Source organism: Apteryx rowi, unplaced genomic scaffold, assembly GCF_003343035.1.
Source record: "Apteryx rowi isolate R43461 unplaced genomic scaffold, aptRow1 scaffold_327, whole genome shotgun sequence".
Lineage (NCBI taxonomy): Eukaryota > Metazoa > Chordata > Aves > Apterygiformes > Apterygidae > Apteryx > Apteryx rowi.
In genome coordinates this window covers 752,361-779,950 of record NW_020449719.1, presented here as the reverse complement: position 1 = coordinate 779,950, position 27,590 = coordinate 752,361, and the positions used below count along the sequence as shown (strand labels likewise).

At 38.2% G+C, this 27,590-nt stretch overlaps 1 protein-coding gene across 1 annotated transcript in view; it reads right to left on the bottom strand.

Annotated features, from left to right (window-relative positions):
* DHRSX (dehydrogenase/reductase X-linked) overlaps nucleotides 1–27,590 on the bottom strand; it is a gene marked incomplete at its 5' end in the record, with an annotated part of 135,058 nt that overhangs the window by 57,368 nt on the left and 50,100 nt on the right. The window contains one exon of the mRNA XM_026071523.1: nucleotides 8,311–8,412. Within this exon, the coding sequence (XP_025927308.1) occupies nucleotides 8,311–8,412 (102 nt within the window). The remainder of the gene's footprint in view (nucleotides 1–8,310; nucleotides 8,413–27,590) is intronic.

The following is a 27,590-nucleotide window of genomic DNA, read 5'->3' as shown; positions in this document are numbered from 1 at the left end:
GGGGTAGATGAGAATTAATTTCTACAAGTTCTGTCAAAATTGGTGGCTAGACAGAAGAGACAGATTCTCATTACATCCCCTCTGAAGGGAAGATTCTTCTCCCTGCTAAACACCAGTAAACCYACAAATAAGAGATCAGCCAAGAATTACCTAACTGCAAGAAAAGGTTGATTCAGTTTGTGCACAACAGAGAATCCACTCCTCAAGATAATTCACATTCTTGTGAATTATTTGGTGTCTAATCTTTTACTAACTCTGTCAGACACCTCTCCTACAGTTCAAACATATATAATGCCTCTCTTCATTCCCACTACACACCCCAACTCCCTCTCCCCATAGTTGCTCTATCCTATGAATTACTTGATATTGAATAAGAATTTATCCTGCATTCATAGTATAATCAGTCTCTCCCTCATTACCCGAGTCTGAGTGCTCTAAACCCTCAAATCCTCAATTGTCTCTTTTCTATTTCAGTTCTGCCCACACAGACTCCTTGCACAAATCTACCCCTCTAGAATTTTTGCTCTTGTCCCATCTGCATTCGAAGCAGGCGTCTTCATCTTCCATGCTACAGGTTTTGTTCTTATGTCTAAAAATGCAAGAGCCAGCACTTTCAGTAAGACGTGGTCACCAGCCACATGCAGTGAGACATTTAGGTGCTGAGAGTGCTGAAATCATGCCCTAGCTCCGCAGTCAAATCCCAGTATCGAGGTGAAACCCAGATGTAGATATCCTCCCATCCACCTCTCCCCACTCACTAGTCTGTTTTTCATGAGACAGAAACTTGGCACAGAGATGGGAGACACTAGAGCTTTTTTAAAGAAACTCATCGTCATCTTTGACATACTAAAAAAAAAAAAAAGTTTTTCTTATCGTTCTTAGAAACAGATAAACTCTTTTAGCTGGCATTACAAAAATTAAATAAAAATAAATTAGCCTAAGGCAAATACTTGATATGGAAATTTTTAGCCCAAACATAAAAGTTTGGCTAACTAGTAAGGAACTGAAAATTGAATATTGTTTATTGCTAGTTGTCTCAGGCCAACCTATAATGCCTACAAGGGAGAAGTGGACTGTATTAGCTGTGCCAACAGAGATAAAAAAATGCACCTTTCCAGTGAAGTCAAGTTCTGAGTTTATCAGCAGTTTAAAATAAAAGAGAAAAAAAAATGCAGACAATCCACATTCAAGGGCTATAAGAGCAGCAAACAACCAAATCTTGGTAAGTTCAGCATAAATCTGAAAAGACTGCAAACACTTCCTTGAAAAGTATTCCTCACTTTCTGATTCAATGTCATGCTGCTGCATAGTGAGTACATAAAGCACAGGCTAGTTCTCTGGAAAATGCATTAGTTAAAAGAAGAAAATACAATCTATAACCGAGGTTTTATTTTTACACTATAATAAAACAGAGCATTCCTAATTGGGTCTAGCTAGCAAAAAAGATTATTTCCTAAAATTATGGTCTGTCATTCTTTTGTTGTTTGAATTATGCACAACCATGAGTGAACACACCCACAGTCTGATAATAGGACAGTCAGTCATGGCTTTTTCATTCAACAGGAAGTTCTGTTAGAAGTAAAATATCTTGTTTTGCAATGTGTACAGAAAAAAGAAAAAAACTTTTACCTAAAACCTATGAGAGGATTAGGTAAGAATAAACCATGGCTCATTCCTGCCTCTGAGAAAAGTCAGTGGCAAATGTCCCACACTTCAGTAGAACAGGTTGGTTTTCCTAATCCATCAATAGCTGAATTGTGTATCTGTCTTCCACTGATAAAAAATTCACATTAAGAACATAAAAGCAAATGGGTCAAGAACCTGAAGCATGTGGAGCCTGAGATATTTCCTGTTTCACAAAATATTTGATAACATAGGCACAGAAAAAGCTTTGGAAATAATTAGAAAGACAAAGATAGTATCGAAAAAAGCCAGGATTTTCGTGAATGAAATCCTTATAGTTTGACAGTCCAAACTAGCCTGAAGTTGCTCTGCTAACATATTTTGTTTTATAACAAATCTGAATTCTGTATATAGGATATACATATAATTCTGACAGACAACAATGCTATTCAATTATAATAAAAGCTCTGGATGATGATTGCTGCTAAAAATCTGGGCACTAAGGAAATGTTGGGATTGCACAATACCCAATGGCTCTGAACAAACTGGGTTGCATATCCTAAGCAATACACCATGGCGCTCTGTCTGACAAATGCACTCAGATAGGCTACTTCCTATACCCAAGGTATCTAATACCTCTAAAGAGCAGTATGTGATGAGCCAACCTCCCCCAAATCTACAGTCATCTCTCTTAGAAAGATAACATCTTCTGAAAAATCTGGCTAAATGACATCTGTCATGTACCGAGCTTCTAAAAATCTGGCTCTGAGAGTATCTCATAATTTTAGTACAAATGAATATTACATGCAAGTGCCCTTTTGCCCATTGTTCATGGAATATCCATTTTAAACTCCCTTATATTACCTTCTGCAGCTCTTATCATCTCTCCAAGGCCCAGCTCTCCCATGATGTCTATTATCTATCACCCATTTACACACAAGTTAAGGACTCTCTGCCCTTCTATGTGTCTGCCTCTCTCTTTCTATGTGTCCCCCTCTCTCTTTCTCCCTCTAGACCGCTTTCACTTCAGCTTTGTCTACAGATTGCTCTAGTTTGTCTTCAAGAAAGCATAAAGACGGAAGATGATGTAGTAATCAATTCATGAGATATCAGTTGCTGAGTTCACCAGAGCTTTCCTGTATGACTGGAGAAAAAGCATTTTTGATGAAATTCAAGTTCCACTGAAGTCAACAGCAACCCTCCTCACTAACTTCCCCTCAAAACCTTCTCCAATGAATTTCCACTTCTTAGTGGTCTACCTGTTTTCTATTCATTTTATAGTCTGTCAAGACTGTATCTGTTATAGAGGAGGGAGCTGGCTCTAACCTCAAACAATGGGACAGGATCTTTTCTTGATCCCACTACTATAACGTAAGTTACTATTAACCTAACTAATCAGTAATAGCTGTGAATGGGTACGTAGATATAAAACTGCTTGTATTTGATACATCCACTTGTTCCCACCCATCATATCTCACATTTCTTCGTAAGATTTGATCTGCAAATACTCAAGCGTGAAAAAAATTTAATATGTGATCAACCATGACAGCATCCAASGGGCTACTTAAAAAGGTCTGTGCAAAGGATTATGCCTGGACTGCCCATGGCTGAACTGTGTATAGGTAACACAAGGAATATATACATTTCACATACTTAACTACTGATATAGCTTTTATTGTGCCATAGGAACTAAACAGGAAAGCTTATAGAAACTCATTCACTCTATCAGGAGACTGACATTTCTCAAATGACTTACAAAATATGGAATATGAACCTCTGAATCAGGCAGTAGTTTAGAATTATTGATTTTAAAATGGTTTAGATAGGGTTGAGTCTGAAATACATTAACTGTAATCCGCCTACAATGGGCTAATAATATACTGAAATCTCCTAAACTCTTTTTTTGTGTGTGTGCATGCCAAGGAATATACTAAATGTCCTTTCAGTTCTCTCTCCCCCCTTTCCTAAGCTATAGCCAAAAGTACAAATCATTTCATGAACTGCAACAGAGAAGGTAGTTGGTGTTTCATTGTTAATGAATTAGACAAGGTATGTTTGGTATTTGTAGATACTCTAATCACTAAGGATGTTGTGATTTTGGTGTTAGCTCTGCTGGGTTTAAGATCATTAAGTATTGCAAAAATGTGTAAGTAGAAACATATGTAAAATATACTTAGAAACATTTCTAGTATGCAAAAGAAAATGACTGACTTCAGGTTGGAAAAAAAATTCTCTCCAGCGTGAAACGGTAACTACAGCTCATGGGCTCTCTGTCCCTTTTGCAACCTCAAGAAGATAGTAGACTTAGGATACATCTTAGGCAGTACTATCTTTATGAATTCATTAAATAATTACACTACTGTAGATGCTGTAATATACTAAATTATTTTCAACTGCATAAAGATACTGTACTTTTCAAAATCAAAAATAAAAAAAAATAGATATCCAATAGCTAATTATTGGCCTAGAAGGCACATTTTTCTGACCTTTTGTCAACTTAAATATTCTAAACTGCTTGTACTGCAGCCACCTTTTTCTGGCTTATAGTCAGGCTATTTAGATTACTTTCTTTTTTCTTTTTCAGAGAAATGCATTACTTTTGTGTGTCATAAGCTTTTTTCTCCCTTATACCACCAACACATTATAATTTCTAATTTGAAAGGAAAAATTTGATTGAATGCACATATGATTTCAGCTGACAAATGAAGGTCTGTTGTTCCATTACATGCTTTCTGCATCTGTAATGTACACTCTTAGCTCTTGATTTTTAAAATAAACAAAACCTATTAAAGATGCAAATAGGGTAACGCATAAACATTTTTGAAAAATATAAAGTTAAATATAAATGCTAAAATCAGCTATAACAGAAAGAGAGGAGGTGGCCACAGAGCACTTGTCTGCAGTTTGAAGACCGTAAATGTTCACATAAGATTTCTCAAAGTACATGAAGTAGTTAGATACCTAAACCTTACTGAATTTCCTGTGAAATCTGGGTGTCCAGCTCCAGAAGAATACTTTGAAACTAACGGGTTTGTTATTAAATTAACTTCTAACCAGAACCCTGAAACAGGCAAGTTATGGGCAATAAAAAAAATTTTTAAAACATCACCAGTGACCTGGGACATTGATGAATTTGTAATGATCTTAAGTCAGACATATAACTTTGATTATTTACCTAACACAGCAACTCACACCAAATCTGTGGTCTTTAATAATATTTCAATGCTAATTTCAGAGTTTGCATCACTGTATTATGTCAGAACTTTCCCCTAGTCACTTGGAAATGATGGGCTGGTTATTAAGCTCACACAAGCCACATCAAATATCACTGACCTTCACATACATTCAGTACACATATTCACGAAGATAATATGTAGACAGATCACTATGTATAGATGTGATTATATTGATCAATTTAAAAGATTTTAATTTGAAGCTATCAATTAATACTAATATCTTGTGAAAAGAGATGAAATGCAATAGTTCCTGGCATAACATTTTTACATTAAATGTAGGAAGAGGGTATAGTCCTTGATAATAAAGTGCCTGATCCTATAAAGATGAAGAGGAAAATTCTTATTAGATTCCTGATAGTCTGATTCAGAAGTCATGGGGCTCACACAAAGCCCCATTTCCAAAACCTAATGAAGACTTTCCATTAGCCTCATCAGACTTTGGGTCAGACTCTTAAAAGCATATGAGGGCCTACAAAGGCATTTTGCAGATGCCTGACCAGCAGGCTCCCCTCCATATGCCAGAAAACAAAACAAAACCCTGTCCATATCAAGAACTCTAGAGTTTCAAGACTTGTAAGAAATAACAAAGTACTAGGTAATATTAAGCAACTTATTATTCTAGCTATGTACATTGAGACACAAGAAAAGGAACTGTATTATTACAAGAAATCTCCCTCCAAGCCATCTAACAGTCATGCAAAATGTTTCACTATTGACAATAAAGTTTTCTGACAGAGAGCATACACACTCACTGATAACATGCCCAACAACTCATCCCCATAAAACATTTAACTATTGCAAGTACTGTCCTCTTCTAGGGACCGAAGTCCGTATCCAAGGGAGCGGGTAGTGGAGGCAGCAGTGCTGGCGATTGCCAGGAGGCTTTTGACTGAGTAGTCCCTACAGCCTTGCAATCCACCATGAAATTAATCTTCTTCCTAAGTGCATCATTTAACAGTGAACAAATCAATGGAAAAAAGGAAAGGGAAAAGGAAAAGCCTACCAGTTAGCCCAAACATCAGCATTTATCTTGTTTGCACTCAGTACTGATGTAAGGCCAGTAGAAGCTGTTCAAAGGTTTTTGGATCAGGCCATTACTCCTTCATCAAATAAGTTTATTTTCTTTTCTTGTACCAAGAAAGTACCTGGGCTTTTACTAAAGGACCAGCAACAAAACTAAATACTACAGATTATTTACAAAAGCAAAAAAAAAGGAGAAAKAAAAAGGGAAAGAGCTTTTAGATGTGGAGGCTGGTGACACGTCAGGTAAAAGTCAGAGACTAACCTAATACAAGGCAGTCTTTACAGCAGCTTTGGGCATGATTGTTTCTGTGATTCTGTTACAGCTTCAGTAAAAAGCAGAGCTGAATCATTCATWTCATTGCAATTTCTGAAAGGATTTTCTTAAACAACTGATTTATCTTGCCAATTGTAAGTATTTGGTAACCAAGCATGAGTGAAATCAAATGCCTTTCATATGGATCATAAAAATATAGACTCAWATAGGCAAATATTAGATTCAAGCTTCTTTCTCAAATGAGGCTTTGGGCCTATACTCTTTGGTCTTATATCATATCAAGCACCTAATGGAATTTTTTCTCATGTAACTTTATTTTTTGATTAAGATGCACTTAGCTGTAGTAGTCAGGTCTCTGCTTCCCACATGCAACCAAACAGAAAATAAATAACAGCTTTAAAAACCTGGTCTTTGCTATCTATTTCCTAAAGCAACACTTTGAACTGGGTCTTTGACCAGTGCTGTGCTTCCTCCTCTAATGAGGAAAAAGAAACCAAGATACCAWGGCAAGTACTGCCATGTGTGAACACCCTTCCCACAGAGCATGTTGATGAGCTCCATCCTGTTTTGTTTCTTTTTTTTGGTTCTTACCCTCAGCTTTATATTTTGGGAAGTGAGTGCATACGCTATCACCACGCAAGATTTCCATCCTTCCTGCTTAGGCAKTGGCTACGGCAGAAGCTTGTCCTTCACTCGAGAGGGCTTCCCCACTGTCCTGTTGTCTCCAGGGAGCCCCCAGGGAGGCAGGCCCACCGCTGCCTGCCCTGAGTGGCCCCCCGAGTCCCCGGCACTCAGCCCCAGCTTGGCTCACGCAGGTGACTGGCAGAGGGTTGGGCTGCCTGCCATGGGCAGCAAGACCCTGCACCAAGCTCCCAAAACCGTGTGTGCCACAAAATGCCATTTGCTTAAAATGCAGTTTTGTTCCCATCTATGCAACAGTTGAACCATTACACTTTGTATCTTTAAAGGCAGACATGTTAAACTAGAAAGGTTTTTCAACCAGGATTAAATATCCACTACCTTTAATTATTGCACAATTAAAATAATAATGGTGGGCTACTTTGACTAATCAAATAAAAATGAACGTTTAATTGAACATCTCATGAATGCTTCATATCAATCAGGAAATAAAACACTCTTGAATTTTTATTGCAATATTTGCTTGTGTTACTGAGAGCTCTTCGAGGCATCAACAAATGTAGAAAAATCATTTATCTGCAGCACGTTTGTTTTCACTGGGATAGAAGAGTGCATAAAAGAAAGGGTTCTTTGGGGTGCCTTAGTAAAAATACATGCAAATAATTGGGAAAATGAGAACATCAGCATATGACAGCAGAAAGCTTCAAAAAGAAGCCTAAATTGTTGCTGGCGGTTTTTCTCCTAGTTAAATACACAAGTGAAAATTCCCCTTTAGGAAAGCGCACACAGAGCATGAGGGGCTTTTTGGAGGAAAATTACCATACAGGCCAGTTTCCAAAAATATCACGGCTATAAAATATAATTAGATGGCAAGTATGTGAATAACAAAAGTTTAAATCCCTAAGAATAACAAGCTTCATTTGACAATTGTATGAATGCAGGAGAAATGTTGTCTTTTTAATTTGTTCTCCAACCACTGAGGGGACAGCTTTATGGACAATTTTTCAGTGACGCCATGGCCTAAGCCGTCACTGCCTTGAGCCAGCTGGGTAATTTGCTAGATTAAGTTCCACTTGGATTAAACCCCCCAATCCAGCCCATCATACGGCCATGGCAAACATCTGTGTTTGTACAGGGAGAATGTAAGGGGAGAGAAAGTAAAGAGAGGTGAAAGGGCAGGTTTTTCTACAGCTTTTTTTATTATTTTTTTTTTAAAGGGATGCTCCAATTCTTGTTTAATCACATGATTGTTAGTGCTGGAGAGCTAAAAAACACAACAAAGGAACAAGACTTGTGATAACAACATAAGAAGGGGTAGCACTGAAGTGTTCAGTCCACTCAGCTGACAGTTTCTCATGAAATGCAATTTAACTCTTAAAAGGACTTCCCTGTTAATGCTAATATTGTATCCTGTTGGATGGTTCAGATAGTTTCTCTGAAATGTGAAGTAATAGGTAAGTGCCCAGTTTTTCAGCATCTTCCCCTACAGATATGTGAAGAAAAAACAGAACTCACCATTATTCACCAGGACATGGAGTGGACAATTCTTTGCTCTAAACTGCTGCACAAATTGCCGTATGGACTTCATGGAAGCCAAATCACAGTATAAAAACTCCACTGGGAGAGAAGAGGAGATGAACAAAAACAAAACAGAGTTAAGTCATTTACAATGATACAAAAATACACTTATGTACATCAGTAAGGACTCCTGTGATAATGTCACTGAGAAAGTAAAGATTTTAAAAATATACAGTGCTTTGGAAAATTATGGGTGAGGCTAGCCTCACAAGGTTCCTTCTTTCTTCTCTTCCTTCCTTTCTTTTTATCTTCAAGCTACTCATTTTTCACACCATAAATATGAGGAATGCTACCGCCAGGGGGTGAAAAGGGGTATCAAATGGGGCAAACATGCCCAAGTCCTGCTGGTTGTTTCTGTCGCTATCACTTAGGAAAAAGGGCTCCAGCTCTCCAACATTGAGATGAACAAGACACGGCAGCTGGAAGTAAAATGGGGAGAGGGGAAGCCATGTTGGGCACAAAAATGTTTCTCTGTGGCTCTGATGCCAAATATACTTCCCTATGTGTGTTCAAGATTATCTGCTGAATGTTTCAAAGTATATTTAAGGCTGATATGTTTTTTCCTAAGAAAATGGGTCTCTAACAAAAACATCCATCATCCAAAGCATTAGTTAGTCATAGACCCTTACTAGAACTCAACAAAACTAATTAAAAAAAATAAAAATTACCTATATCCCCCAAGAATTTTAAACCCATCGTATCTGAAAATTCTCGTCTTGTCTCAGTTGTTCAGCTTTCACTCCCCGACTCTCACGGTGTTGCTTTACCAGTTGCCTGGTGAAAGCATTAAACTATTTAGCAAACAGGCTACAGTAAGAGACCTTTTCTGTTACTGATTTCCCCTCTCCATCAGTATGCCCAGTAAACTATTTTACCTCATCACAACTGAGGCTACAAGCCGCACCTATAATGCYTCTTTATAGTATACCTTTACAACAGGACTTTAGCAAGGCCTGCATGGAACAATAGCAAGCTAAGTAACAAAAGACAATCACAGCTCTTATTACAATCCTTTATAGGAGAACATTTCCTTCAGTTGTATGCAGTACAGAGCTCTAATAACTCATATATTTTGACCCCAGACAATATTAGTCCATTGAAATTGTCTTAGTGAATTTATATAAAATATCTAGTAGCATTTTCAATAAAAAATAGGTTCCAATTAAAAAAATAAGTTTAAATGCAATGCATTTTTTTCTAAATGGCTGTAAACTCATACCATTTCAACAACATTTACAGATGGATAAGACTGGACAATTTCTTGAGCTCCATACAGACCTATGTGCTGCATCTGGAAGTGGTAAGGAATTGCAAAAGTTATTAATTCCTGATAAAGAACAAAGGTATTTAGGTCATTACTCTTGTGGCCTGGCAGCCATATAAAACCACATGAATGACACTGTAATTGCTCAGATACAAAAAACCTGGTTATACTAACTTATTAGTAACTAATGCAACAACAAATGRAATAGAGATCTATGTGAATCCTTATGCTGAATCTGCTGTTGCTCTATTTCCCCAGGCAGATCAGCCAAGAAAGAGATCAGGAAAGGAAGATCAGCTTCTTAACAGGCAGCAACTCACACCACCAATGCAGAAGTCCCTCTTAATACAAAAATAATCGTCTAGGTACAGAAGACAGGGGATTTCCGTCATCACCAGCATTTTGTGGCCCCATGCAGGATCCAGCCACTTCTTCAAAACCTGTGAGGATTGTGGCAGCATTATTCAATCTCCCGGATTTTGCTAATGCTACTGTGTGCAAGGAAAGCAGTTCCCTGCAGACATTCCCTAAGCTAAATTTTAATCTCTCCTCTCATCTCCCCTCAAAATTGTCCTTTTCTGCATTGCCTGCAGCAATTTAGACTGCGGTTAGGCAATTAGTGTGGCAAGACAAGTGCTTTTCATGCTGACCAGTACTGTTTCCCATCCCTTCATTCTGTAGTTTTGCAGGGCAAACACTGTCTTTTGTCATAACTGTGTTGTGTCTAGACAAATGGCATGCTATGGCAATACTATCATTACTAAGCTTATTTACATGCTTATTTGGGAAGTGTGTCATCATATTCAGTATTTGTAAAGCACTTTCCATTAAAAGATCAGAACATGCTTTGGAAAGAAAAAACAAACCAATCAAAACCAAAATTTCTCTTTTTGCTTATGGGGCAGAAACATTAATGGCCAAAGTCATTATTCATGCTTATTCATGCATCATGCTTCTTTGCCAGGTAGGTAGTTTCACCAAAATGAACTGCTTGCTGACTCGGATGCCATTTCATTCTAGTGAGATTGTCAGAAAAATGGCTCCAAGTCATGTGGTGAATCAGCTGCAGAGCTGGGAACATATACCAAATTTCTTCTTTGTCCCATAGTCTGAGTATTCTTTTTCTAGTAGCATACTAAAGAATAAGAAGGTAAAGACAATGGACAGTTTTCAGAATATTCTAAAGCTTGGACAAATTTACTAGCCAAGCGATTTTTTCTTAATATCTTTTAATAAAGCCCAGCATTTAATCATGTGAATGTAGGATCAAACTTGAACTTTAACTAGAAATGTGTCTTGAACAACTTTTCAGGAACAATGATGGCAAGAAGTTTTCTATATAGAGTAGGTGTGAGCAAAAAGAGTAAAGATGTACTGTAACAGCAAGCAAACTGAAACACATACCAAAGTTAATATTTAGACATACTATTTCTTCAGTTTGTCTGCCACTAGACTTCAAATTATCCATGTACCTATTAATTGATAATAATGGTCATTTTGCTTTTGAGTTTAATATTATAATAGGTTTTTAAAACTAACTGATTCCTTTGCTTTGCTGTACGTCTTTAAGAATAAAAATGGGGAATAGTATCTACACACAGAATATCCACAGCTAATGCTACTGAAATACTCTAATTTCTAACTTATTCTATTTTGTCCCTCCTTCTTCTATTTCTTCCCTTGCTTTCAGGTACTTCTAGAATGACAGACATGCCAATATTTCTTCCTTCTAGAGGATATGTCTCTTGTTCTTATCTCACTAATCATTTCAATGAAAGAAAGCAATTACATCTTTGTCAGATGCTGGCTAAAATCTTTAAGACTCTTAAAAAGAGTTTACTCTTATTTTTCTGTAATTTGAGGACTCAGTTGTCAGAAATTTATTAAGTAATAAAAAACGAATGGAGCATTATTTCCCAGAAGATGGCTAAAGTTACTTATGTGTTAAACACATATGAATAGATAGGTATGTGGTGATACTACTGCTGCTGCTTTGCCCAATTGCTTTCTTTTACCCATATATTTATCCTACTGTAGCATTTTGCTGCAGCAATGGGGAAGTTGGTACGCTGCATTTCTGGTTGCTCCTCAATAAGGCCATATCAGTCCTACAAATCTCTGCTGGCTTACAGCAGATGACACTGCTGAGCCCCTGTACACTTCAGTGCCTGTTCCAGCACTGGGCACCCTCACCTCACCTAATCATATCCTCTGAAGTCAGAGGATATGATGGGCAGGTACCTGCTGGTTCTTGGAGAGCTTTCTGATACCACAAACCCTTGGAAGCCAGGAGCCCCAGCACTATAAGAGTCCATCAGACCCTGAGTTCTCAGACTCCTCCAAGCTCCCCCTTTGGGGTCAACTTCCCACACTGCATTTCCGTCTGACTGCTTCTTCACATTATTAGTACACCTTTTTTGGACATCTAGAGTTTGTTTCATTTACTTTCCATGCCGGCACAGTTGTCTCTGGTTGCACATTTCTTCTGTGCCTGTACTATAGAGACAAAAAGCATGAAACAGGCATTTTGATCTACTATAGAAGGAAAAGATGGAAACAAAAAGAATGGACATATATGGCAGTGAATGATCAGCAATCATAAACTTCTGAGATATTCATTGATCAGCTGAACACCAGAAAAATGTAATGTTGGGGCTCCCACAAAGACTATGACATTTTGATTTAGATCAGATTAAGATTAAGATGGAGGCCACCTAGCCATTACTACTTTTTCTGCATTCAATTCTAACCATCACCTTGAAAGCATTATGGACAGCTCCACTTCAGCAGAAATCAGAAGTCAGATCCAACTTTCCTTTATTACTAATATCAAAGCAGTTTTCAATCATGCTTTCATTTTTTTTGTTTGTTAATGCTAAAAAGAGAAGCATGGCATATATTCTGGAGAAAGCTGCAACTCTGCCCACTGCACCAGGGAGCTGAGAATTCATAGTTCATTACGGAAGGAGTAATAGAGTAATAAAAAGGACTGTTTTTCCTTTTCTGCTCTGCCACTCATCTATCCAGTTTCTGAGGATATCAGCAGGAAGTTACTTCTCCAGTAAGGCCCAAGGAATGCTCCTAGAAAAGATCATCAGAAATGGCGCTCAGAAGTTACATATTCAAGCTCAGGAACCTGTCCCAGAGCTCCACATAGGGACATTTTTCTCTGGCTGCTATATCCTCATGGGGAGCATCGAGGAATTCAGCCTCTTGTCTGCTCTTCTGCCTCACAAAGTTATACTTTGGCATCTGCACAGCAGCAAGGAGAGATTTCATCCTGTTCATGAAAGAACTGACTATACTTTTGAGCACCTGCAGGGTGCAAAGGAGATGTTGTTTAGCAGAAACTGCTCTTAATGAGGCAAATATCCCCTAATTACTACCATCTGATAGATGCTGCATAGCAAAGCTAGAGAAGCTTTGTCAGTAAGCTGGTAGGTTGAAATAGAAGTGGTAAAACTGTTGGGAGAGGAAAAGCATGAACTGGGAGGAGGAGAAGACATAAAGCAGCACTGACTGAAGCTTCCTTTCCTTTTCTCACTGCACTGTCTTTGCTGGCACTGGTAAACAGCGACTTTGGCTGGTCCAGTCTTCAGAGACAAGCTTAGTATCTCCCTTCTTCTTGCCTAAAGTACTGTGGTTCTCCCAGAAGCTCAAGGTGTCCCAGAACCAACTCATCTTTCTGAACAAGCTGTGCCCATCTGCTTATACATGCCTTCCAGCCAAAGAAAGAAAGGCTATTCTTAATCAAAACAGGGCTGCCAAGAGAGGGGAATGAACTTCTGGCCAGTTGGAAATTCTGGCCAGCTGAGCTCAAGACTGTGGCCAGAAACCAGGTGTTATATGATAATGCTGTAAGTGGAAAATGCAATGGTGGTTCTACTCAGCTAACACAAACCTGGGGTTTATCAGTTTACAAACTGGATATCAGTGGAAGCACACAATCCCTTGTTGACAGAGCATGACTCCTGTCAAAAGAATTTTTCTACATAGACTAGGACTAACACAAGGGCCACAGTGTAAGTTCTGCTCATAGATGTGCATGATGATAAAGGCTACAAAATGCTTATTTTAAAAGGGTTGCTGGGGAAAAAAAAAACAAATAAGGCATGTACCATCAAATTGCACATTGAGCATAAAAAGAGATACTCATCATAAATGCAGTAAACACAGCATCTCCTATTCATGCTATGCTCCTGCCCTCAGACTTGATGACCTCTCTGGCTTCTACACTACAAGCACTTTAGAATCACTCCCATTCTGAATAAGCGGCCAAGATTCACAGGAATTAAATATTACAAAGATTAACACATAGAAAATCCAAGTGCATGCAATGACACCTATGGCACCTTGATTCCAGCTGTGGTCATGCTGACAATCTTCAGAACTTTGGCCTCTAATCCTGCAAACTATTTTAAATATGTGCCTATCTGGGGACAAAAATGTTGGCTGTTCCTTTCGTTGGGCACCTTACAAGCCACTCCCCAGTCTTCTCCTCTGTCCTCTATTAGTCTGAATAATTTTGTGGTATTTTTTCAGAACACTGGTCTTTTACAGACCGTTAATAGAAATAGTAAACCACAGATAACTAGCATAGATTTACTGTTTAAGCGGATGCCTATGATATGCTATTAAAAGAAAAGGAGAGATGAAACACATCCATATGGCAAAATGTGTAAGTGCAGTGTCATGGATCAAAATTGTGAGCGTATTTAAAGAACATACAGTCTGGGTAAGGTAATTAAATGATACACTCACAACTTGAGTTAAACAAGTTTCTCTACAGTCTTCCAGACGGCAAATGAGAACACCTAAATTCAGCTTCTCCTCTGAGTCATCCATTCTAGTGCCAATAACTTTAAAGGCAGTCTAAAGAGATTAGCTTCTGGTGCCTAATGTTAGCCTTTGTGAATAGCCTTGCCATTCTCCAGCCTATTCAGTGAAAAAAAGAGCTCTGTATTGGTGTTCAATACATAAACAGAGATTCACGTTGGGCAAATATTAGAAGTTCATGCTTTTTTTCCTCAGGATGGTTTGAATATTGTCTGCTCAAAGAGCAATTGAAAAAAGCATTTCACGGTGCCATTTCTTAGCCATGCTGCTTTAACCTATTGTACTAAGAGAAATGGGGGGGGGGGGGGGGGGGGGGCGGGGAACAGTAGTTTAGCTTTTTGAGAGAGACTTTCTTTCAGATGTGGCAGAGTAACATAAAAAAGAAATTCTCTCTCAAAAATGGAGAAATATGGCTTAGTCACTTTAACCTTCCATAAGAGAAGTGACTGACTCTTTAACTTGTTAAACTCAAGTTCTGCAGGAGTTCTTCAGCATTGATTAATCAAAATCAGCAAAATTCCAGAGTAAGAACAATGCTTTCAGTTCCACCACTATGAGCTGCTCCCCTTACTGCCAAAATATTAGATCATGAAAAGAGTGTCCCGGGGATGGATTCCCAGGTCACAGTGCACCTTCTCAGAGCACTGTGACATAACAGTAGTATAAAAAGGATGCAGTTCATATAAAGCACCAGAAGTGCTTGAATGTGACTTTGCTAATCTATTTGTACTGCAAGGTGGGATGTTATTTAAATATGCTATCATTTTAGCAGAATTCCTACATTCGACACATAGCGTACATGGGATTTTCCAAATCCGTAAATAGTGCTTTGCCATATAATACTTGATATTTTCTGTTCAGCAGGGATGGGGCTTGAAAAAAATACTGAAATAGGCTGCCATCAACTTGTCCAAAGAGTAAGTTAAGTAGATGATGTCAGCAGGGCAAGAGTCCATAGCTAACTCTTAGAGAGGTTATCTCAGCTTGCAGGGGGTAAAATTTCCTCCAGATTATTGACTGGAGAGGCTTCCTTTTTTTTTTTTTTTTTTAGAATAGCAAATATGCTATACATATGCACAGTTTTCTCACATGTTTGCTGGAAATTAGATGCCATGTCCCTCTCTCTCCTCATGGGTTTAGGTGTTCATCACCCAGGTTTCTGACTGCAGTCCTCTGACATCCTCACTTGCTGCTATGGGAAGGCTCGCACCCCATTGAGTGACTGCTTTGGGGACCTTTTCTGATATCCTTTCTAGTATCAGTTGGTGTGCTTTGCGTGGGTTGAAAGCAAATACAATTTTGGCAACCTCATAGCCCCATTCAGAACCTCTGGAGAAGTGGAGGGAAGACAACATGGCCACAACAGTTTCACTCTGGAGCTGCTATTTGGCACAAAAATGCATTGCAGTGGAGACTCTTCTCAAATCTCTTTTCAAACACTGAGAAAGGCAACACTGCTCCCATTCATACCTAAGTATGTTTGCTTCCCCCCGTGAGGACCAGAGACTCCATGCAAGAGAACAGATTCAGATAAATGCCATCTGCATCATGGGGACAAAAGAGCTCACAATGAGCATCTGAAGAGTCATTTTTTATAGACCGAAGGTGGTTTAGAATGCCCTCATTGTTAATAGATATACTTTCAGATTTATTTTCCTCTTGTTCTGTGGTGAACAGTTTTTTGTATTGAATATGGACACTTTCCATCACTGCATTTAGTGAACTGCAGATACRTTGCTTTTCCTTCTTGGATGACATTAACTTCTTACAGTGCGTTAGCCCTAGGCCATGACTTATATCTCATTTTAAACCTCAAAATACATGGCACCTATGTGACACACACTTTATTGTGTCCTCATATTGACACACTCCATCASGAATGAAAGTCAAGTGAAGAACTTTTTAGAAGTAATACAGAGTTATTTGCCAAAAAGAAATAGGGAAGAGAAAAAATATGTTTTCTCAGTGATATTTTTTATTCCTCATGGCTACATGAAGTTCAAAATACACAATTTAAAAGAAATGGTTATTTTATACATAAAAGAAATGAGTTGTGAAGTTTTTTTTCTTTACTATCAAATATGTGAAGTACCCATGGGGTCCCCCCAAAAATGTGCCACAAGTCCTATAAAACCATGGAAACATGGAATTGTCTTGACTACTTAAAGAATTTTAATGGAAAGAAAGCATTCTCCGCAGTGTATATTATGAAGTAAGATCAAAGTCAGCAAGGCTTTTGCAACATGACAAAATGAAAATGTACTTCACAGCAAGCTAAGAGTGAGAGTGTTCCTAGAAAAGATGCCGTATTTGCAACTGATTTAAACTGGAGCTATCATTTCCTTCAAATTTCTCAGTTGTGAACTTGCATGTTTCCAATGCATCTTGGGTTGCAAAGCCTAAAAATTGAACTACTTGTATAATTTCAAGGCTTTGCAGAAGGACACAAAGAAGCACATGAAAGAAGTCAGGACAAAAAAGGCCTAGCAATCTTTTGATGGCTGCCTTTTTCTTCAGAATATTTTATTCAATCCTTCCACACAGGTACACTGCTGTAACTGTTTGTGCCAGCTCATGTCAACCCATACCTGAGAAATTATTTTGTTTATGGTAATGGAATATAAATCACCTTGGGCAGCATTGCTGTCATCCTTTTCTCTGAGAATCAGAATGCACAGGCTTGGTTTTCCCTTTTGCCCAGACCTGACACTAGGCTGTCCCTCTTTCATGCTTAAGCAGGCTTAGGACTGTCGAGGGCTTCTAAGATATGATTCATCTGACCTGTTTCACAAATCTAGTTTAAGAGGAGATGAATCATGTCCTTTAACTGCTTATTTCTTTCCACAGACTGCAAAGGAAGCTTGGGGACACTGACTCAGATTTAAACCTGTGTATCGTAAACCTCAAAAATGAGGTGATTTGAATCCCAGCCTTCAAATTCAATTAATAATGAATAAACAGAAAAAGAAAGAAAAACCAGAGAACTGGGCATGCTTGCAGATGACTCAGTGTTATTTACAGTACTCAAGATTAGAAAAAAAAAAGGAGAGTGAGAACTTCCAGGAGGATCTTGCCAAAGGCTCACAGATAGATTGGTAACACAAAGAAAATTCATCCTGGAAAAAGATAAGGAGTCTTGAAGGGACTGTTTAAATTCCTTTTGTATTATGAACGCCTCTGAAATAACTGTGACTTCTCAACATAAAACTTGAGATATCATTGCACACTCTAATTGATGAATGGATCCTGACAGTCAAAGAAGGTAACGATAGTTGTGGTATTTGTGTTTTGCATGGTTATATGCGTATATCACATAACTGAGACTCAGCTTAAGCAAACTGTGCAAGAAGACATTATCATTTCTAAAATAACTACAGTATAGCTGTGCATCTCAGGTGAGAACTGACAGTTGTGCAGCTGCTCTGTAAATCACAAGGCTTTTGCAGCTACTAATCTGCTGCAGAGATCTTACCACCTAGCAAAAGTGCTAGAAAAAAAACATGCAGACAAATAAAATGCCAAGAATAGATCCAGGATCTCTTGACTGCTACTTCATAAACTGCCTTCTATACTGGACTCTACTTCTTTTCTCATCTTCTTTATATACAGATAGATATTTCTTATTATTTTCAGGAAAGTACACATATAATAAAGTTTTTTCTTTCTTTTCAGATCAATTTATCTTTAGAAAAGTTTTAGAACTTTGCTTTCTCCAAATCTTGTTTTATTACTTACTTTTCTATTCTTCTGCTCTTCCCATCTCCCTCTCTGGTTCTCCATTACTTTTAACATGATCACTCTAATGCTTTGTCCATATTTAGTGATAGACCTTCAAAGCAATTATCTTTCATAAGAGTTCCCTGCTAATACTGACATGGAATTTCATGCAGTGAAAGACAGATCAGTTGAGCAAGGAGTCAGTCACAGAGGGTTCTTTTTCGACATCTCGGTATTCAGAGTTTCTGTTATTTTCTTTCTGCTTGAAGACAGACTGGCTGTTGGACATTTGAATAATTCTCACTCTCCAGAATGTGTATCCTGTGTATTGTCCAGTATCAACTCGTGCTGCTACCAGTTTTCATTAGACATTTTGCAGAAATTCTCCTTTTGTTTAAAAAAAAATCCCTGGGAAGGACACGTCAGGCTGGAAAGGTACACTCTCATTTGAGGACTATTTAGGAAAGAAACAGGTACTTTTAACCATGTAAAAACCTTTTGTTCTGGAAAAAAAAAAAAGCATTTTCTTTCTTTTAATGTACAGCTCAGGGAAGGTGTCAGGTGAATAAAAATGGAAGCTTAAGTATTTCTTCTGTTCAAAAATCAGGCTTGTGAATGACATTTCTTTCCCACTGCCCTTTATTCCTTCCTTTATTTTCCAGCTCTAGAGAAAGCACTACCTGTACAGATTAGTCTTTTTATTCCCATGCAGTCATTGGACTATACTGTGATACTCACATCATCTAAACCCATAAAAAAAAATGTTGGTGTGGTCTGTGATATAGAGAAAAAAATTTTAAAGCATTTAGGAAAAAGGGCTGCTAAATGCCTCACATACAGGCACCTGGCTTCAGAGCGGAATTTGCAAACCTGGGGCAGAGAAATACAATGCATATGTGTGTGTGTGTGACTGTGTCTTAGGTGCATAGAAATTAAGTACATAACAGCCACCATGGACTTTAAGCCACATTAAGCCACCATGCTTTATGTGTTGAAGCAAGGCCTCAATGACCAGCAGGAGATGCCAAAGAGATGGCTGTGCCTGAAACCTCACCTTTCTCTCCTTTACACATCTCCCCCTATCTGATTTAAATGCCTCTGCAAAGATGACACAAAAGATCCAAAACCACCTCCCATCTCCAGTATGCATGAATACAGCTGAGTAGCCTGGCTTTTTCTTTTTAAACACAGCCAGAAGACATATTTTAAAAGTGTGGTGCCCCAGTCACTAGCTGCCTTCCTTGAGGAGTGCTGACAGCACATAAGAAATCTGGCTTRTAAGGCATCCACACCCCAAAAGCGCTCAAGCCCCAGGTCTCACCACAGTAGCCACCAGGCTTTGTGAATTCCCCTTCGTGGATCTAATTTCAAGTTACTTCTGTAAGGGGGATTTGGGCTACTGATTCCCCTAGGTGCTTTGGAAAATGTTGGCCTTAATCACAGAAGACCCCACTAACAGGAAGCTTGAGACCACCGGTTCAGGGCACACAGGATTTGTAGTTATGGTTGTTGCTGACCTCAGAAAAATTTAAACTGCCAGTCTCAAAGCTTCAGAGTCCCTCTGTCTTTCCCCTGAGCTATTCATCCTTGAAAATATAAAACTGAGTAGTACCTGAAATAAACCCTTTTTCCTCCTTTCATTGTAGGTACTGCTAAGCAGCTATCTTAGAACCARCTATATTAACTCAATAGAGCTCTGGTGTATTTTAAGCTTTGATCGTTTCATTTTTGTTTGGATCACTTGGCATCTTGACAAATAAACTGCACACTTTCAGGATCACTACAGAAAGAAAGCAGCTTGCATGAGAGGCATAAACACGACTGCATGCATGAGCACATGCTTTCCCTAGAAATAATGTATGAACCAGCTCAGATGTTCTGCCCTGGTCCCTCGAGGAGCCTCTCTTTTCCACTGTGAATGCGGAGAACATCCTAACTCTGCCATACAGCAGGGGAAGGCTCCTCCCCAACACCTCAATTTCTCATCTGTAGAGGGGGAGCAAGGTAAGGAAAAATGCATTAGTGATACTACAATGATGGCAGCTAAGCTTGCTGGATTAGTAAGCAAAGAAGAATAGCTACAGTAAAAAGCATAACAAATGTATGCATCTATTTCTGTGTACATCTGCTGTCTAGTTAGCAGGGAGGAAACCAGCAGTAGGTAAAAAAGTCTGTCTTTTTTGAAGCAAAAGCCACAGCACTGTTTTTCCTTGGTGCACACCCTTCAGGGACAAGCTTTTAAGGGAGGGCGGAGAGAAAGAATAGATTCTGTTTATACTCAAGTATAACTTAAATATAGGTAAACTGGATTTTTCTAGTCATTACCTTACATAAGATACATAAGCTCAGAAAGACAAGACCTCTTTCAAATTTTACATACTCTGCAGGGAATTAATAATGTATGAAATTATTCTTGCTACACTTTTTGATGTACTATCTGAGTTTAATGAAGAAGCTAGAAATTCTCCTCACCATAAATTATTATTTCTAAAATGGTGGTAGCTGTGATCCCTGAAACTATGAAGAATGGGAGTAGAAACCTGCAACTGGCAGTATACTGGATCTAAACAGTTAGCAAGGGTTTTTGATTTCTGCTTAACACCAAACTAGCACTTTGGGGGAAGATAAAACCCCACATATTGTGAAAGAAATCAGATAATAACTTTTATGCAATCAAATACAGTATTCTGGCACACTAAGTTTAACAGCAGGCCTGGATCTGAATGCTACATTTTGAATTGTTGCAGAGCTCCGGATTAGCAGAACTGCAAGATCAAAAGGTGTTGATGCAAAATTTTGGTGCAGCATTCTACAACATATAAAAACCACACTGACTGTTTTTAGCAGATTCTCACCCACCATAGTACCTCTTTAAGTCTATGTTTAGGACTCAGCTCAACTCGCATCTGCAGAGGACTGAAGAAAACCTCCTACTCCCCCCTGTGCATTGCACAAGCAGCCCTGGTGCAGGCTAGGGTGCAAAAGGCAGCTGCTGGTGAGCACCTTCCCGCTTCCCCTCCCTCACCCAAGAACGGGCAGTGCAGCTGATCCCGCGCCTGGGGAAATAGGTCAGTTACGCCTGGGAAAAAGCTGGTGCAGCAGACTTTCCCCAGCACCAACAGTGAAGCAACGGCCGCATTAGAACAGAACAACGATTCAGTCCTCGTTTCACTCACAGGCACAGGAGTTGTGTGCTTCCTTTCATTAGTTCGTAGAAGTGTCACAGATCTCTTCAGCCACTATTTCTGGAACTGAAGTAAATTTGGTTAGCCGTATATAAAGCTCTGGGTCAACACATTTTTAATGGGCGGGTAGAGCACCAAATAATTTAACGATATATTATATATTTGGATTAGCAGCTTGGCTGCTTTGTTGTTTGGCTCTTTCAGACTACTTGGATGGCAGCCACCAGCACTCTGTGATTTATCTCTATTTAATTTTTCTACTTTTTCAGACCCTCGGCTGTTGATAATTCAGTTTCTGGCAACTGCAGTCCTTCACTGGCTATTACAAGTGATACCGCAAGGCAGACATACTGCCATCTGCACTGTAACAGTGGTGGTAGCTTGTGGAATGTAAACAGGCTAATGTTCAGATGCCACTTGGGCTTTGAGAGGGCTCTAATATACAAATGATGTTTGGATTCAAAATACGCTCTAAGTCTAAATGTTAGTCTCTCATAAACATCAGGATATTCTCCTGAGGGACTCCTGTACTCCTCTTCTACCTATTGCTCATCTCCAAAGCTCTAATGGGTGCAGGAAACTAAATGTTCTCCTTTGTTCAGCCTCCAAAATCATCAAAGGAGGAACTAATCGTTATCCGATCACCCTTCCTACATATTTGCTTCACCTCCCTCTTGTCTTCCATCATCCTCTGCTCCCAAACTCCATGCCCTCAAGAAAGAATCTTCTTTCAGGAGGTTTGTGCTGAAGCATCATTTTCTACTTTCCCGAGAAGCAGCCCTTGCATAGCTGCTGGTCACAGCTCTCGGCACACTGCAGGCACAGCACAGTGGCACAATACACTAGCTAGACGTAAGAGCTGGCAAGTAATGTTCTCTCTCCAGTAGGGCCAGAAGGGATCAAAATCATGACCCAAATTAAAGAGGGGTGATTATATTTCAGGCAGAGGTCACCCCAAAATCTAAAAAAATCTAAATAAACAAGCATATAGTCTACAGACAGTGAAGCTGAAAGAAAAGGTAGAAATGGCTGAACTATGCCCCTATTTATAGAATGTGGTTTCTAGAAAACAGAGAGACTGAAGCCTGATCCTGCAGGAGTGTTGCACAGATCAGCACCAGCAGAACCCATCTTTCTGATCTCCTGTGGGACGTGAGCATGACACTACCTCTATTGATTATTGAGTTGAACCTATACTTTCTTGATGAGCTACAGCACAGCTTGATGAGCTTCTAGCTGAGGAAAGCTAGCAAGAAACAAGGATGCTACTTCTTCTCCACAGGGCGAGTTATCTTGAACTATAGAAAGCCTGTACGACCAGGGCTGCATTTTCCTTTCCTCTGATGACAAATTAAGACAACAGTGGTTATCCTGCGTGATAACCAAGGGGATGCAGAGCTGTTCATGACAACCATGGGAGAATTTCTCTGTTCCCTTCTGTGTCTCCTTGGATAAATATTTAAATTAATCAGCTGCAAGTTTATTGGTATTTCCTGAGTAGAGACCTACCTGATATTATCCAGGCAGAGTTTCATCTGACTCTGCCCAGTTAGTTCAGTATCTGTGTAATAACATATCTTATAAGTTTCAGGACTTTATAGTGAGAAAGCTGTAATTTTCTGCCGTTTGATAGACACACGCATCCATAATACACATCCAAACAGTCTGCTGGATGATGTCCCACAGCATTCAGCCTTCACTTCTGTTTTAAAACATCTATCCATCCCAGAGAGAAAGAGGTAAAGCAGAAATCATGAAAAAAAAAGGTAAAATGATCACCTATATTTCCTTTCCCTATTTTGGAAACAACTGCACTCTTTTTCTCTTAAGAAATCTCTTTGCCTTTGCCTCAGCTAATTAAATGATGAAGAAAGGGAAGCCTGAGCCAGAGAGAACAGAGAACAATTTGAGACATTTGGGCAACCTGGAATGTAATTTTGCTGGGGGCCAAATTCATTTTCCACATCATTTTGTTTTTGTGGAATAAAGGACTTGTTGCAGCTTGGCAATGCTTTTTAGGAGATTTAAATTTCTAACAGAAAAGAAACCCTTTAAGATGCTTGACTGCATTGTTCCAAATTACTACATTTTTTAGCTCTGATCAGCCCTTTTTAGTCATTGTTTTTTAAGATATATTTCCTTAACGTAAAAGCAATTACACTTGCTCTACGTAAGCTGTGACAGCTATGATTTTATACTATTTTAATGTGAAACTACTTTCAAAATCCTCTCAAAAATCCTGCATATTCAGCGAGCACATCAGCAAAGAATGTCAGCATCTGAAAAAAATTTCTGACAATTATCAATGTTTCCACCTACTTTATCACTGAGAATTGTAGATACAATACTGAGCTAATAAATTTCTTACCTCAGTTGGAGTAAGCAGCAAACACTAAAAGGCAAAAAGTGTGCAATCAAGGTATGTGGGTGACCATTCGGAAGATTCTAAAAGTTACAAGTTATGTTTTACCCATGACTTTGAGAAAGAGATATTTGTACTCCATTCCCAGAGCAAAGAGTCCTTCCATGCTCTTCTAGCTTCATTAGATTAGTTCTGCCCACAATGAGAGCAGTTTCTTATTGTCCTCGGCACTTGGATTCCTGACTAGCACATTTTATGACTGAAATGAGCCCACTCTTAGGAATGACCAGTTTATGCTCCCCATTCTTTTCTTGGGACTAGGATTATGGTGCATTTTGCATACTACATGGCAGGACATCTTAGCCTGAAGCAGAAGTCCAGAGCAACGTCTTTTCCGCTCTGTGTCACTTCTCCTCCATTTCCCTCCAGTACAGTTTCATATTTATATTCTTTCAGCCACTCTTTAAAATCTGTTTCTGCTAATGGATGCAGAGGGAGGATGCAAATTATATCTATCATCTCCCTCATTCAAACAGAATTTTATCTTTTGAAGCTTTTCAGTGAAAGCAGAATGAAAAAAGTGGAAAGAGGATGTTTCTAGTACTTACGAAACATTTGGAGCAACCCTAGTGGCTAGAAATACACATTTCAAGAAAAATCTATGTCATTCATTAATTCCTGGAATAAACATCAAAAACACAAAAATCTGTCACTTTTAACTATATATATTTGTTTTAACTACAGGAGGGGAAACAAGACCAGGTTATTAGCATGGAGAGGACAAAACTGATGTCTGACACAAGAGGAAAACTTATGACTGTTATTTGTACAATTTCAAGAACATATCTGTGTTCTCTCAAAGATCAGCTGAATACTTTTTCTGTTATACTATGGTCAGCTTCTGATAAAGTCACCTATTAAAAATGGCTTGACTCAATGCAAGATTTTTTAGAAATACTCTTTGTAAAAAATAAGTGATATTAATTCTATAACACATCACAGGTAAAAATCTTGAAAGCTGAAGTGATCTGAAAAAGCATGAGCAAGATGGAAGAAAAAAAGCTGAATTTAGAATGAAAGTCTTAACACAATTTAAGGTTCTATCACTGTAACTCCAAAATAAAATACAGGTCAAACAGCATATCTGGTTTAGTGAAACCTCAGGTACACTGATCATAAATAGATGGACCAACTTAATTTCCTTAGATACAAATAAATGAGAAAAATGTTTTTAAAATTTGCTCTTCTCAACATTGTTCATCTTCTTGCTGGAAACAGCAAGAAAAGCCTTAATATTGCCCAAATGACCAAAACTTATCACTTTCACATTTTAAGCAGATTTCATTCCTTTCAAACATTTGGAAAGGAAAACATGGACCACAGAGCCTCATAAGAGAAAATCCTAGAAATGTTATGAGTCATGAAGAATCCTGACCTAAGTATCCAAGTGAGTCAGGAAAGATTATCATGCAACACTACTTATATAGTTAAAACATCACACAGTTAGAAAAGAATAGAAGAAGGTGTGATTTTTTCCTATAAATAGAGAGACTCCCTTAGGCCCTTATTGCAGTTAGAGTTTAGTGGTACTTCTTTGAAGCAAAAGGAGGAGCTACCATGTGCATAAAATCAAAGCAGTCAAATAACGACATATTAGCACGACAGTTGCTGGGTCTTTCAGTTATCTATTCACAGCTCTGCATTTTTGCAAGACAATGTAGAGAGAATACTAATATGTACAAGGATGACCTGACAGATACAAATACCTAGTCCATGATGATAACAAATGGTAAGACTATAAGATTTAAAACAAAGCACAGAACTGAAAAATTTCTTATTCAGAGTTCATATCACATTATCCAATCTACCTGGAAAGAATGCATTGGGAAAACTCATTATGAATTTTGAAAAAGCATTAAAAAGTCATCAGACCATGAAAAGATGTAGCTGTAACCTATGAGCTATTTTGTGACCATATATCACATTTATTTCAGCAGTCTCTGCCCTCAATCCATTAAAATGTAGCATTAGCTTTTGGTAGTACTGGGGAAAGTATTCAGTGCCATTTGAGCCTTTGAGAGCTGCTTGAACCCAAGGTTTCAAACAGTTCTGTAAGCAAAATTGCCAGAGTTTAGCTAGAAAGGTTAAATACTGCAAATAATTATATACATTTGAAATAAATTCTTTCTCTATTGAAATGCTAAAATTGATCTGTGACAAATAATTATTATGAACTCTTATGAGTAGAAATACAATGGCAATTTTATAGATTAATTTAATGGCTGGCATATTTTAATTAGTGGTAAACTATTCACTTCAAGTTCTTTAATCACCTTCGTCTATTAACACAATGGAGCACCAGTCTTGGTTGAGCTATAGAAATCACTGCAATCATAAACAATAAAAAGATGTTATCTAATCCTTCTGGTATTTGCCTGGGTTTGTGGAAGAGAGGGCAAAATAGCTGGAGGACTCTGATTTTTATTTTACTGTATAAGGTTATATACAAGCAATATCTTTGTAGTTAAAGTCAGGAAGCATGGAGTGGGCAGGAAGAACATCATAAATCATAGGTATATCCGCAAACATTATTTCATATCCCTTCATAAACTCATCAATGTCCATCTTAGAAATAGTTTTTTTCCCCRGCAATTATGGGAAACCCATTCTATAACCGCACTTCTCCAGCTGGTGGGCAGCTTCTAGCCTAAATGTGTTTATGGCTATTTTATACCACATTGTTTTTGTGAGAACATTTTATTTTATTTTAAGTATATTTCTACTGTTTCTAGTATTTGCCCCACTGATATATTTACTGGCAGCAAGAGAGTCCTCTCTCACATTTAGCTTTTTTGGACAAAACAAGTCAAGTTCTTTTTTTCTTTTTTTTTTGTTAAAGCAAATTCTCTGTTCAGCTTAAAAAATCCTTCTGTAAAATCTATTTCAGCTTGTGTTCACCTTTCTTGAACATGTAGAACAGGACTGTACCCAATATTTTAGAAGGAATTCAACATAAGTTGGCACTAATATTTCCCAATTTCATTTGAGTTTACACCACAGAATAGGATTACTTATCTTTTTCACACATATATGAAAATATAAACCACTATAGCGGTGGTTTATACTTGTCACCATTAGTCATCCTAATATCACTGAATACTCTGATATCCTTCTTTTTCTCAGTTATTTTTAAATAATGACCCTCTAGTTTATAGCAGAAAACTTATTTTATGTTATGTTTGAAGGAAGGCCTTTGATACCAGACAAGCAAAAGTCATCTAAATATTAACAGTTTGCAACTTATTAGTGCATCATACTTCTGCTGAATTTCATTAAACTACACAGAGCTGCACTTGAGATTATTAAAAGTTAATATTAAAACATTCAGCTGAGCCACACTAGAAAATCTGCCATTAAAATTCTTTAAAGTGTCATCATACCAACAGAGGGAAAAATCAACTATGACAGGCACATTTAAATCATGCTCTTTGTCTTCCATATAGGACATGTAGTAAAAGTCACCTCCACACATCGCAGCAACTTTTTAATACATTGCCCCTTCCTTTTTTGCCAGATCTTTGAGGGAATATAAGATGAAATATGGGAAGGCAGAGGGAAGGACATTATTTTGAGGTAAAGGTTGCTGAACTTCTCACAAAATGGAGAAAAAGAAGAAAACATGTCAGGAATGAAACAGAAAATGTAGACAGTTTTCTCAAGAATGAAAACTACAGTCATACAAAGAATACAACAGCAACAGTTAATTTGGCTTGAATTAGTAGGAAGAAGGTAAATTAGCAGATTTTTGCACAGCTTTTGCTCAAAAAATGCTTCAGTGGCCATGAAAAACTGT